At 33.3% G+C, this 12,575-nt stretch overlaps 1 protein-coding gene across 10 annotated transcripts in view; it reads left to right on the top strand.

Moving 5' to 3' along the window:
- The window catches only part of LOC115881942 (neuropathy target esterase sws), a 37,105-nt gene extending 24,530 nt beyond the window's left edge, over positions 1 to 12,575 (top strand). For 6 of the 10 annotated variants that reach the window (XM_030899673.1, XM_030899672.1, XM_030899677.1 and 3 more), the window contains 8 exons: positions 1,307 to 1,493; positions 2,990 to 3,106; positions 5,117 to 5,278; positions 6,504 to 6,620; positions 10,358 to 10,569; positions 11,124 to 11,380; positions 11,530 to 11,632; positions 12,213 to 12,560. In XM_030899673.1, coding sequence (XP_030755533.1) covers positions 1,307 to 1,493; positions 2,990 to 3,106; positions 5,117 to 5,278; positions 6,504 to 6,620; positions 10,358 to 10,569; positions 11,124 to 11,380; positions 11,530 to 11,632; positions 12,213 to 12,323 — 1,266 coding nt within the window. In that variant the 3' untranslated portion in view covers positions 12,324 to 12,560. Of the gene's footprint in view, positions 1 to 1,306; positions 1,494 to 2,989; positions 3,107 to 5,116; positions 5,279 to 6,503; positions 6,621 to 10,357; positions 10,570 to 11,123; positions 11,381 to 11,529; positions 11,633 to 11,719; positions 11,811 to 12,212 lie in introns of all 10 variants that reach the window. The other 4 variants (XM_030899674.1, XM_030899678.1, XM_030899680.1 and 1 more) reach the window with 4 other exon arrangements.

Below are 12,575 nucleotides of genomic sequence, written 5' to 3'. Positions count from 1 at the left end.
GGATATTGGTACCCAGGTACAATATAAACTTTATTATAATGCTTTTCTTAGCTTTAAATCAAATGATTTTTGGTGTTTGCGCTATCCTTACCAATTTTTTTCCTGCTAGCTCGTGCGTCAAGACCGTGTCGTTTCGCGGCTTTGAATTTTTACTCTTATCCCGCGTAAAAAAATTTCACTTCAAAAATAAATGAGACTACGGGCGAAGTAAATGACCTCTAGGGCTTGACCTCGCTAAAATTATCATCGATTGTCATTCCCGGGCCGTGTTTGACGCCGTTTTCATTTTCGATCGTATGGTACTTAAAATCCGAGAGGCAAACCGCTGGTGGTATTTATTGTACAAGCACTTGGTAATACTGGTATTCTTTTGGTACTTATGATACTAATTTGGTATTTTTGGTATTATTTCGTATTAAACTGGTATTAAACAGGTATTTTGTTGGACATCTGGCAACGGTGGATGTGGATTAGACGCACGCGGCGACGGCTGGGAAGCTGATTGCATCATTTCTAGCCCATTTGCATTGAAAATGAGCCGCCTTCGCGCTTTTTACACGATCAAAAATTTTTGGTTTGACCAGAGATATAGACATATAGATACAGAGATATAGACATCTCTATATCTCTGGTGTTGACCTCTTTTATATGAAGTATTTTAAAGTTTTTATATTTAGTGTCCAAGGTAACAATAAAACCTACTTAACAATAAAATATACCTCGTAATATACATACTTAAGAATAATTACTTGTGTTTCGAGGTTAGGTTGCTGGCCTATTTGAAAAGTAGGTTATTTTTACCCGATATTAATTGCCAAGCTTGCAATTTTTCAATGCATAAAAATGGTTTTTACGCAAAAACGGTACATAGCGTCATACGAAAAAATGTCAAGAAATTAAAGAACTCGCATCATGGAAACATAATATGTTTTTCATTATTTGTGACAAAAAGAGCAAGAATAGAAAAAAAATGACTACGCCACTCGATTGTGCTTAAAAAAGTGCCTTAAGAACGTTTTTACAGAATTTTTTTATTCCGCAATTTTCAAAGTGGTAAAAAATTTAAAAATATCTTGTATCTCAGTTGGCAGTGAAAATATCAACAGGCGGTTTACGCCATTGAACGTGTCTCAGAAATCGAGCCCATGACATCTATGTCGGTGTTGCTCTATCTAGTCAGGATATAGGTATTCTTTGTTAAAACAGACCAATTTCGACCACCCTGTACACCATTTTTGGAAGCGGTTTGCCCCTCGTTAAAATCGTTACAAAGTTTTCATTGTTGATTTTTTACGTGTCTTTTTAGAAAATGACACAATGGTGGAGACAAATCCTAGATCTGACTTACCCTGTAACCTCAATGTTTAGCGGTAAAGATTTCAACAAGACGATAAGAGGCACATTAGGCGAGACATACATCGAAGACCTGTGGATTCCGTTTTTCACGATCACCACAGACATAACAGCCTCCTGTATGAGAATCCATACTCACGGTAAGTTAACTATTTGTGTATATAAAAAACTGTATTTATATAATCTAAAGTTATAATAATACTGTTACTTTTGTGTCACTAGGTATGGTTGTTTTTTGTTTAATTTAAATATATATTATACACTGTTTTTTTATGGAGTATAACAATACAAAGTTGTCCATATTTAGGACCCTTTTTGTCACGTGACATATCCCGATGTGATTGGTTTGCCAGTATTTTTTTTTTTGATTTCAGCATTTTAACGGAATGATGCATAGATATTTGCATTTTGTGGGGTTAGTTTTTTTTTGTAAATTGTACATAATTTTTGTGTTTAATATTTTTTAATCAGTGGGTATAGTTAGTAGCACGTTTATAATCCCTTTTTTCTTTAACATGTTCCTGTATATCCCTGTACCTAGTTGCACAAGATTTTAGTAACACTGTGTGTTTGCATGGACTGACATTTTTTTAACTCAATATCTGTATCTATGTGTTATGTTAATTTTCTGTACTTGTGTTTTAACCTGCATTGCATTTGTATAGAATTTTACGAACGTTTACTTTCATTATTACTAACTTTTAAACAGGGTGTCCCAAATTAGCGTTTCAATAAAAAGGAACTCGAAATATTTTATTCTTAGATTATTGCATCGAACACTTGAAAAAAAAAGTTATACATCTTTCTGTAATACTGGGTTAAAAAAGTTGTTTACTTTTGAGTTGTTTATTTGTGAAAATTAAAGTAAGAAGGCAAAAACGTAAAGTTTTACCTTCTTTTTTGTCTCTCAGTTAAAACTGAGGGCTGTAATTATAATTAAACAAATAAAAAAACATATAGAATTGTAAAATTTTACATTGAGAATTCCAATTTTTTTATTTTTTTTCCTTTAAAATCAATTTTGTTTAAAATGGGCCACCCTGATCTTACTTCAAACAGAGAACCTTAATGACTTTTCAGTTATAAAATCAAAAAGAAAAGGCGTCATGGTAGATTTTGCAACAATGTTTTCTAAATGTTGTGGAAAATAATTTTTAAAAAAGTTATTATTTTATTAAATTATTAATATTAGTTACGGATTTACTTGTGTTTATCAGTGACCGAAAACAATTGAATACTTCAATCAATCCTGATTTATGTCATATACTAACATACAAAATCTGATTTTTTAACCGAATAAATAAAAAATTTATAGGGGTGAGCCACTTTTAAGACGCACCCGGTATAACAAATTTGTTTCACCGGAAATGACTACCACATATTTTTAAATGGTACCCTGACTATTTTTTATTTTATTTGATAGAAAAAATAACAAATGACATTTGAGCCAAGTTTAAAAACACCCGGTAGACATTATTTTAAATAAATGTTTCTTTTTGATTTTATATTAATAATACGTCGAATAAATTTCTGCATTGTTTCTTGGACTCTACTAACATTTAATAGACGCAAAAAAAAGTCGAATACATACACATTGTGCGTCAGAGCTAGTGAGTAGTAAGCCAACTTGCCGTAGGATCGCTGTGGCGCTATGTTCGGGCCTCCATGTCGTTGTCCGGCTATATGCCGCCGCTGTGCGATCCTCACGATGGCCACTTGCTACTGGACGGAGGCTACATCAATAATCTGCCAGGTAACTGTCACGTTATGTCATACTTTGTTAGGTTTTTTCAACTGTCGACAGTTGAATGTCAATATTGTAAATATTGTTGATAGAGAAGTTAATACAAGTTGGCATGTACGTCATCAAAGACGTCGAAACTATTGATGACGTGGAGGCCAACTTTTATTAGTTTTCCTATATGTTTTTGTAATCACAAGGAATGAGTGCAGAACAAGTCAAAAAATTGAATCAGGTTTCAAAAAGTTAAGTTGTATTGAACTAATTCAAATTCAAAAGTTCTGAATGTGCTTCCATGTGACCACAGACTTATAGTTGTTAACTTGTTGATAGTTTAAAAAATGTGAATATACTTTTCCACAACCCTCTAAAATCCTAGATCATATTATATACTTACATGGATAATTAAATCACTGGAAACTGTCGCAAACATATCAACGACTTCCATTTATTTTCTTTTTTTGTTGCACACGCGGTGCTTCTACTCTATTATATATCCTTGTCGAGGACCTATCAACTTTTAATGCGCATGCGCAAAGCAAGGTCCTCGGAAAAGACAAATGTATTGAACGTTTCATAAGTGCAATAAAGATAGTTTGAAAATTGCATGTCGTGATGTTGGAGTCATATTTTTTAATGCTAAACTTATGACGTTGATTTATCCACGGAAGTATATATGATCTAGGCTAAAAATACGCACTTGATCAGATTTTTACAATAATTTAAAATTTGTATTTTATGACAAAGCAACTACAGTGTTATCCATATTCAACATTTTTCTTTACAAGAAAAAATGTAAACGTGTTGAAGAAAAACATATAAAAAATATAAATATAAAAATTCCAAACAAAATTTTCAATGTTCTGGGTTGTGAGAAAATAATGTATTCATTTTACCTTTGAATAAGAAGACTAAGGAAGGAGCATATCAAAAATCTTAGGTACACCGCGATGGGCCTCAAATATGGCCGACTTAAATTCCGGTTTATCAGTGTCGTTCTAATTTTATTTAAAAAATGTAAAACTATGATGTAGGGTAGACGTGGGGTAGACTCAATAATTTGTTGTTTTATTTTACGTTGTGAATAAATCTTGGTAGTTATTAATATTGTTATAAAAAATATATAATTCTAATAAAAATAGATAAGTTATAATAAGTATTTATTACCACAAACATCCGATACGCTACTGAAGCAGGTAAGTCAAATTAACGTATCTAAATTCTTTGACATCTAATCTTTGACAAGTAATAAATAAAAGCTAAAATGCAAGAAAAATATATAATTTAGTTAATTTAAGTGAATTTCATAAATGATCGGTTTACTACACGTATGTATATTATATAGTCACTTACTAGTGAAAAGTTGTTCCATTATTTCACTCAATTTTTGCCGAGATCTACCGCACGCTACACAACCAACTATTTTAGAGTCTTTTTCGATAAATCGCGATAGTGTCACTGTTAATTTAAGTTCTGCCACAATTTCCATCTAGATTTACTACCTTTATACAACTATCAGTAGTAGAATAAATAATAAATAACATAAAATAAGCTCCGTAAAGACTGACAAATCCACAAAATTTCAAATCAAATTCAAATGTGTCAAATGAATCGTCAAACAGAACTGTCAAGGATCCCCACCCTAGAGAGCTTTTATGGTGGCTTTTCCGCCCACCATGCATGAATACATGGATAGCATTATGCTCCTTCCTTAGTCTTCTTATTCAAAGCATTTTACTTACTGGAAAGTGCAAAAGCATACTCATGTGATTTATGTACTAAAACATCACATTTGTATGTTATATGCTAGTTTCCATGCTGGCTATGTACTATATAATTTTATTCTGCTTATCTATTCGTAATATTTTTCGCAATATCCAAAGAAACTTTCTCGTTCTGAACGTTCATATTGTTAGACATATCATCAGCATGTTATCAGTTGAAACTGTTTTGTAATTTGCTGATGATATTCCAATACACTGTTCAGTTGTGGTATGTTGTAGAAAAATATTGTTACTTCAGATCTTTCAATTCCGAGGCTCTATTATCTATTGGCGTTTGACAGAGATTTGTTTCTAACACACTTGAAGGGAGGTGTTGGTTTTAATACAGTTTCATTTAGTCCTTACACTGTTGTATTAACTGTGAGGGGTAAAGGGGATCAAGAACTTCACCAGATACCAGGTAAGCTGTGATCAGAGATGGAGGGACTTAACCATACATTTTTTTTGAATTTCAACAGTTAAATGTAACTACTATGAAAATACTTCAGTTTTTAGCAGCCATGTCTATTTAAACCGTAGATGTTCTAATAAACTGACATTACATTACATTTTGAAGGGAAATAACTTTTCGTCCGTACCTGTATAAAACTAGTAAGTGAAGAAATATACATCTCCGTGAATTTTTACGTAAAAAATGTCTTTTGGTAAACATCGCTACGAGCAACCGTTCTCAAGATATTTAGAATGGAAATAGTCAATACATGTCATTATTGACAAAAAATAAACACGCTCAGTAGATAGTTATTTGACTGAAAAAATAAATTTGAGAAATTTTAATTTTTTTAAATTAATCATAAATTTTTCTGAGAAAAAATAATGAAAAAACAGTTTCTGTTGAACTTTTGACACATAACATTTCAAATTTATGATTTCGGTCTAATAACTATTTAATCAACATGTTTAATTTATATTAATGATGACAGGTATTGATAATTTCGATTCCAAATATCTCGAGAACCATTACTAATAGTAAAGATTTTTACCAAGATACCTTTTTTATGTAAAAAACGCCGTAAATGTATATTTTAGGAGTTTTATAAAGGTACGGACGAAAAGTTTTTACTCTTTAAACCAGTTAAAAAATATGTAGGTGGCGTCCTCTACAAGTAGGAGCTATATTGATACCAAAATCAAATTTCTCATGTCAAAAAACTCAAGACACCAATTTTCATCGAAATATTGACGTTCCTTCAGAAATTATTCGGAAAAAATCAAAATAAAAATTAAACTTCTACACCCTGTATCTCCGAAACTAAGCATTTTGGAACATTCATTTATACGAACTTTTTTGCTTATTTTAATGTGCAGAATATGCTGCCGAAGTTTCCGGAATACAGTTCGGACCACCCTGTATAGAGAATATACCGCCAGCGATTGTGTAAAAAGGCACAATGTTTGTGAAATAATTTTTTCTGTTTAACCCCATCTCTGGTCATAACAAAAGCTTGTGAATTGCTTAGAATAACTTTATGGTAGAGAGCTTCTTCTGTTTTCCGGGAAACGAACGAGTTTATAATTTAAGGTGAACCAATCACAAGGAAAGAATAAAAGAAGAGAATACCGCGGTCAAAATTATTTAAAATCGAAATTTAAAGTGATTTTGTACTAAATGATTAAGTTGACAGGTTCGCTATGGCGATACGTACGGGCTTCCATGTCAGTTGTGGGGATTTTCCCGCCGCTTTGTGACCCATCGGACGGTCACATGCTAGTCGACGGGTGTTACATTAACAACGTTCCAGGTAAATAGCCTCAGGCATGAGACAATCTCCCTTATTGGTATCCCTATATAGCTAACGAACAAATCACTGTCGAACGCTAGTGTTTTTAGTCTCTGAAAACGTTTAAAATATAAAGTTGCCATTAGCGTATTAAAAAGAATCAAAATTCAAAGTGGTCTTTAAAGTGTCTTTTTTGTTGCTAAAGCATAATTTTCATGTGTCCGTTATCCGTTGATACGATGGTCCGACGGCGCACAGTGGAACGAGCTTATGGGAGCTGTTGGACATGAGGTTTTCTTCTCAACACTTTTAATCCAAAAGACGAAAAAATGATTTTTATATACCGTAATAATGTATAAACAGAACAATTTTAAACTTTAATGAAAGAAAGTGGTTGGCTCGTTACAAACCATCTACAGGGTGACCTAAAAATATAGTATGTTTTGGAAAAATCTTACATGTTTTAAATGCTTATAAACTTTGCCAAACTGTCGTGGAATGTTTTAGTTTTGATCCTTTTAAAAAGAAATAGCTTTAGATTTTACCACTGAAATCTAAGACTACTGATACCGTGTTATAAAAATATGGTAATTAAGGGCTTACATATATTTTCCTATTTAATATAACTTTGCTAATATCTTCGATTTGAAAGAAGATATCAAGATGCGGTTTTCACTGACTTTTTAAGCTTTCATTACTCTTTACTATCAGCTAAAATGGCATATTTATACCATCGCATTTATTTTTTTTTTGAAAAAACGCGCAATGTTTGTTAATTTGTAAGACAGCGCCCCCTAGCATCTACGTTCAAAAGCTTACTATTATTGTTTATATGGTATAATATAGAGTAAGAAACGGTCTTTTAAACGAGCCCCCATTAGTTGGATTCCGTCCATCCAGTCCGGAATTATTAATACTTAAATAAAACAAATCTAACCTTCCCCACCACTTTATTTTGGCAGATAGGGGAAAATGGTTCTAACAAAAATATTCAGAATTTACTGAAGATTATGAAGCTATTATTTATAGTACCCCTTCTCTAGGCAAAGTTGTGTAAAACTCCATTTTCTTATTTTTATAGCAGTTGCGCCCTCTAGCGGCCATTCTACAAATTTGAAAATAATTTCCAGCATTTTCTCATGGTCTCTTTAGTTATGAATATTTTTTCCGCAAGCCTCACGGCTAATACTTTCCGAGATATAGCCGAGAGCTATTCTTAGTGGGACACCCTGTACAATAACTTTATTATAAGCAAAGAATATAACAGTAAATCAACGCACTAGAATATTTTTATTACAAACAAAAAACCTCAACACTGCACCTTAACCCTCTTTCTTTTTCCAATAGTTTATAAGTTTTCCATATATTTGTAGCACCCTGTATCTGTTTTTGATTTTAGCGTCATTTTGTATTTATTCAATTAATAATTAAATATTAATAAATTTATAAAAAATAAAGATAATTTGACTCTAAAAATGTTAAATTAATTTATTGGAATTGAAAAGGTTTTTGATTTTAGTATAGCATGTATTAGTAATATATTAAATGGAAATTTTTAGAGGGGGGCAAGCTGGGGCAAGATGTTAAATTAGTTTCGTTATTAGAAAGGCTTAATCTACCTTGTGATATATATAAAGTCTTGGCCAACTTTGGCCATTTTTTTATTTTTCTACATACACATTTTTTTGCTACTAAATATAGTATTTGGCAGCAAAAAATGTTTATGTGTCTCTTATATACAATTGTTCTCCCAAACTTTTGTGACTATATATATATCTTTTATTTTAAAGTGAAAACAATCGTTTGCACTAATATGTATGGTTAAAAAAAATTATTAATGTCTTTGCCAGTTTTTATAAAACTAGGTTGTTTCACAAGAAATGAATACCATAATTAAGTCAGTGTAATATCTTCATTTTAAACTTTTCAAACAGACATATAATTAAAAATATTTTTTTGAGTTGGATAAAATATAACGGTCTGGACTTTAAGTAATTCAAATCTTCTACCAAAATTATTTAATTTAAAATTTTATTTTTAAGTCAATGTCCAGCATTTTATATTGGGTCTTTCCACCGTGCGGCGCTCTGATTGGTCATAGCGTTTTCGCGCCACTTTTCATCCGAAATTTTTTTACTCCAGCCAGTTAACGGAGAAAGATCGTACGATAACGGACGTTTTGACACTTTTTTGACAAGTTTAATCTAACCTTAATAAAAATATAATAGTACAAGAGCGAATGTTAGGAAAACGAGAATTTTTAGAAAGCTGGTTCTTTAATATATCTTTTCCTCTGCTCTCCTGTGATCTCATGAATGTGCGGGCCGTCTGGCCGCTGGTAAACTACTGCGTATCACATTTGTACAGGGTATCCCGTTTTCTTGTGTTTTATGGGATTTCTCCTTTATGAGTAGAGATACAATGATGCGATTTTCACATTACTTTGCTACTTTTTTATGAAACTTAATATGCTACACATAGGTTTGACCCAGCGTCCTTAGTTGTTGATATTTCAAGAGCACGCATCACAAAAGACCATTACAAATTCGCCTTGTATTCAAGGCGAATATGTGATGCACAGATGTTGAATGCGCAGTAGTGAACGCAACGTCTACCGGCAGCCAAACGGTCCGTACTCTGTTCAGGAGAGCATGGCAAAAGATATATTAAAAAAACAGCTTTCTTAAGATTCTCTCTCGAAAACGTTGCTAGCTCTTAGACTATAAGTAAAACAGCGAAGTCGTTAAGGAAATGAAAATATGAAATGACACCAATCACAAGCAAATCGTATATCCGATGAACGCAGCCAAGAAAATGCAATAAATTTAAGAGAACTGCGTAATTTTCACAATCAAATCAGATTTCAATCGAAGTCTTATGACATTTCTTATATAATTTTACATATAAAATGACAGCGATCTGCATTTCAAAGCTATCGCTGCCGCCGTTTTTTTCGGTCATATTGTATAATATGCTTTTTGGTAAATAAATATCGGGAAAAGACAGTGTCAAGTTACTTTAAAATTAATGATGAATGATATTTTATAGGTAAAATTATATTGCGAATGTTATCGAACCATTCCCAAAGTAATTTGCGCTCTCTTTATTTCGATTGGCAGATTCAAGGAATGCCAATGAATCTATGAAAGAATTTGACGATATATGGATCACTCTTCAAAAATAATATGTAAATGTATCGATATATTTTTAAATTTTACCATCACTATAGCAAGACCTTTGAACATCTGTCTTACCGAGTCTAGCCGAACACCGCGTTCGGGTCATGATAGTTTACGAATAACCAATCAATAAATTTCGAGAAATTTTTTGATTGATTGAGATGAAAATATCAGTCGGCCAATTTATACATCCGAAAAATGTCATAAGAATATTAAGTCACTAGCAAGAAATTTCATATTACGAGCTTGCAGAATCCCACCTCTGTTATTTGGTACAATAAATTAGACAAACTTTAATCCTCACCATTTTCATTAGAGAAATTATGTTAGAAACACCATCACTTTAGGGAAATAATTTTTATTTCATCTAACTTTTTAGCAAACTTATTCACGGAGTATTTTTCCTTCTTGTTATAAGCACTTTTCTTTGATATTTGTTTGTATATTCTCAATCAGAATTTTGAAAATTGTTTACCAATATAAAATTATGAATATAAAAATGGCAACTTTATGTTTTCTTTTACTAATATACTTACCCGAGACTCGCATGTTTAAGTTGAATCAAAACCTGCGTTTTAGCCGATGTAATGAGGAGCATGGGAGCCGACCATATCCTCGCCATCGATGTGGGATCGGTAGACGATCAAGACCTCACCAATTACGGAGATGACCTCTCCGGCTGGTGGTTGCTTTGGAAACGGTTCAACCCTTTCTCCTCACCTATTAAAGTGCCTAACTTGCCGGACATACAGACTAGACTAGCCTACGTCAGTTGCGTCAGACAATTAGAGGTAATAACGGTCTAACCCGATATACCATATGATCGAATAAAAAACGGCGTTGACTGCTACGAAATGACAATTATTGACGACAATTTTGGCGATATTTTCCACTAGAAGTTTAAGTTAATTATATATACACTGTAACACAGAATTATTATATAGCGCCTCTCTAACGAGTCCATTATCCAGAGAGCGAGGGACAGTAGGTAGAAAAGAAATATATGATTGTCACGTAAAATTTGTTAATAAAAGTGTTGTTAAAATTCTTCTAGTTTTATCACAAAGTTTATGAATCCCGTCACAAATTGGCGCCCAACGTTGGCGCCCAACGTGGGGCGCTATATAATAATTCTGTTTTACAATACAATTTAACTGGCAGTAAGCGCCATTAAAAAATAAAGAAGAGTAGGAGCCAAGTAAATGACGTCTACGGCTTGACCTCGCCAAAATTACCATAGATTGTCGTTCCCCAGCCATCTTTGATGTCGTTTTTTTTCGATCGCATGATAGTATTGTTAATATTGTTTAACTTTTAACGATTTTACTTTATAACTGCGTTCTAGGAAGTGAAGAATAGTGATTATTGCGAATATATCCGTCCCCCGATCGACAAATACAAAACTCTTCAATTTGGCAGTTTCGACGAGATCAGAGAAGTGGGTTACCTTCACGGAAAAGCTTACTTCGAGGGCCAGAGTCGAGCCGGCAACTTGCCGAGATTCAATAATTCGGAAATGCACAAGTCGCAGATGGGCGAGGACAATCAGTCGTCTCAGTACACCTTCACTGATTTGGCTCAGATGGTTTGTAAAGTTAGCAGGTAAGAGAGAGAAATAATATGAAAGAATACCGTCTTTCGACAAGCATTGTTTTTGGCCTAACTAAATTTCGGATACATCGTTTTTTGTATGCTATTACAATTTTTTTATACAATTTTTATTATTTGCTTCAATTATCGTACATTTTTAGGCCTTACGAAGAAGAGACTGCGTCGAGTAGTTCGTCTGAATCAGACGACGAGGATGAAGGTCGGGGAGGTTACGCGTCCGAACCTACAGGAGGTTTTTCAAACGTAAGTGAACGCTTTTAGTATAAATAATTTTACTCTAAAAAACACCTTTTTTCGCTTAAAACTGATTTTACACTCCCTTAACCACAGCGTAACCTACGTCAGCTCAGTTGGCACGGATCCACAATAGACGATTTTTCGGGTGATAGGGACTAATATATATATTAGTAGATTTTAGTTGGTAACTATTTAGTTGTATATATTTTGGCTTAGGGGTTTTGGTTTATCTAGTGTGTCGGATTTACATGTCATTTGCTGTCCTCCTTTCACGCAGTTGAGCAGCTCTGAACTGGTCAAGAACGCGATACTCTCACTCCATTCAATTGAGTCATAAAGTTCCAGAACTGTTCCGCGCCATCTGGAGGCACCAGGCTATCGCGCACCGCTCCTTTCAGAACTGTTCTCGAGTAGCCCCAGGGCGTAAAGCCCGTAACTCGAAGTTCACGAATGGAGGACAGCAATTGTAACACCCATCATTATAATTCAGAATCATTCAATCGCTGTTTGTGCTTTCTGTCACCTGCCGTTGATTGTTCTTAACCCATATCTTAAAAAAACACTTTAAAACATCTTTTTCTTTTAGGAAACGAACCATAAGGGCATGCGCAGGGCAGGAGGTTCGCTGTCACTGTCAGAAAACGAGTTGGAACCCGATATGGATTTCAAAATCAAATCGCCTTCTGACTTTACCTAATTATAAATTAAATTAACTTCGAAAAATGTACCAAAATAGACCTCGACACGGGGTCGAATAGTCAAATTGAATTTACCAAAAATATAGCAATCTCAAATAAAAAGAAACGTGATGGGAACGTACCCATTTCGAACTAATACTATAAGTTAGGGAATTTATACTAGTAGCATAAACTCGTTATAATTACAGTTATTTATATTTCGTACTGATTACGTGAATTGTACAAGTAAATAAATGATTTTCAATGAAAAA

This window comes from Sitophilus oryzae, unplaced genomic scaffold (genome assembly GCF_002938485.1).
Source record: "Sitophilus oryzae breed Bouriz unplaced genomic scaffold, Soryzae_2.0 scaffold_1745_pilon_pilon, whole genome shotgun sequence".
Lineage (NCBI taxonomy): Eukaryota > Metazoa > Arthropoda > Insecta > Coleoptera > Curculionidae > Sitophilus > Sitophilus oryzae.
Note: the sequence above shows the minus strand (reverse complement) of the source record. Positions and strands in the feature narration are given on the sequence as shown.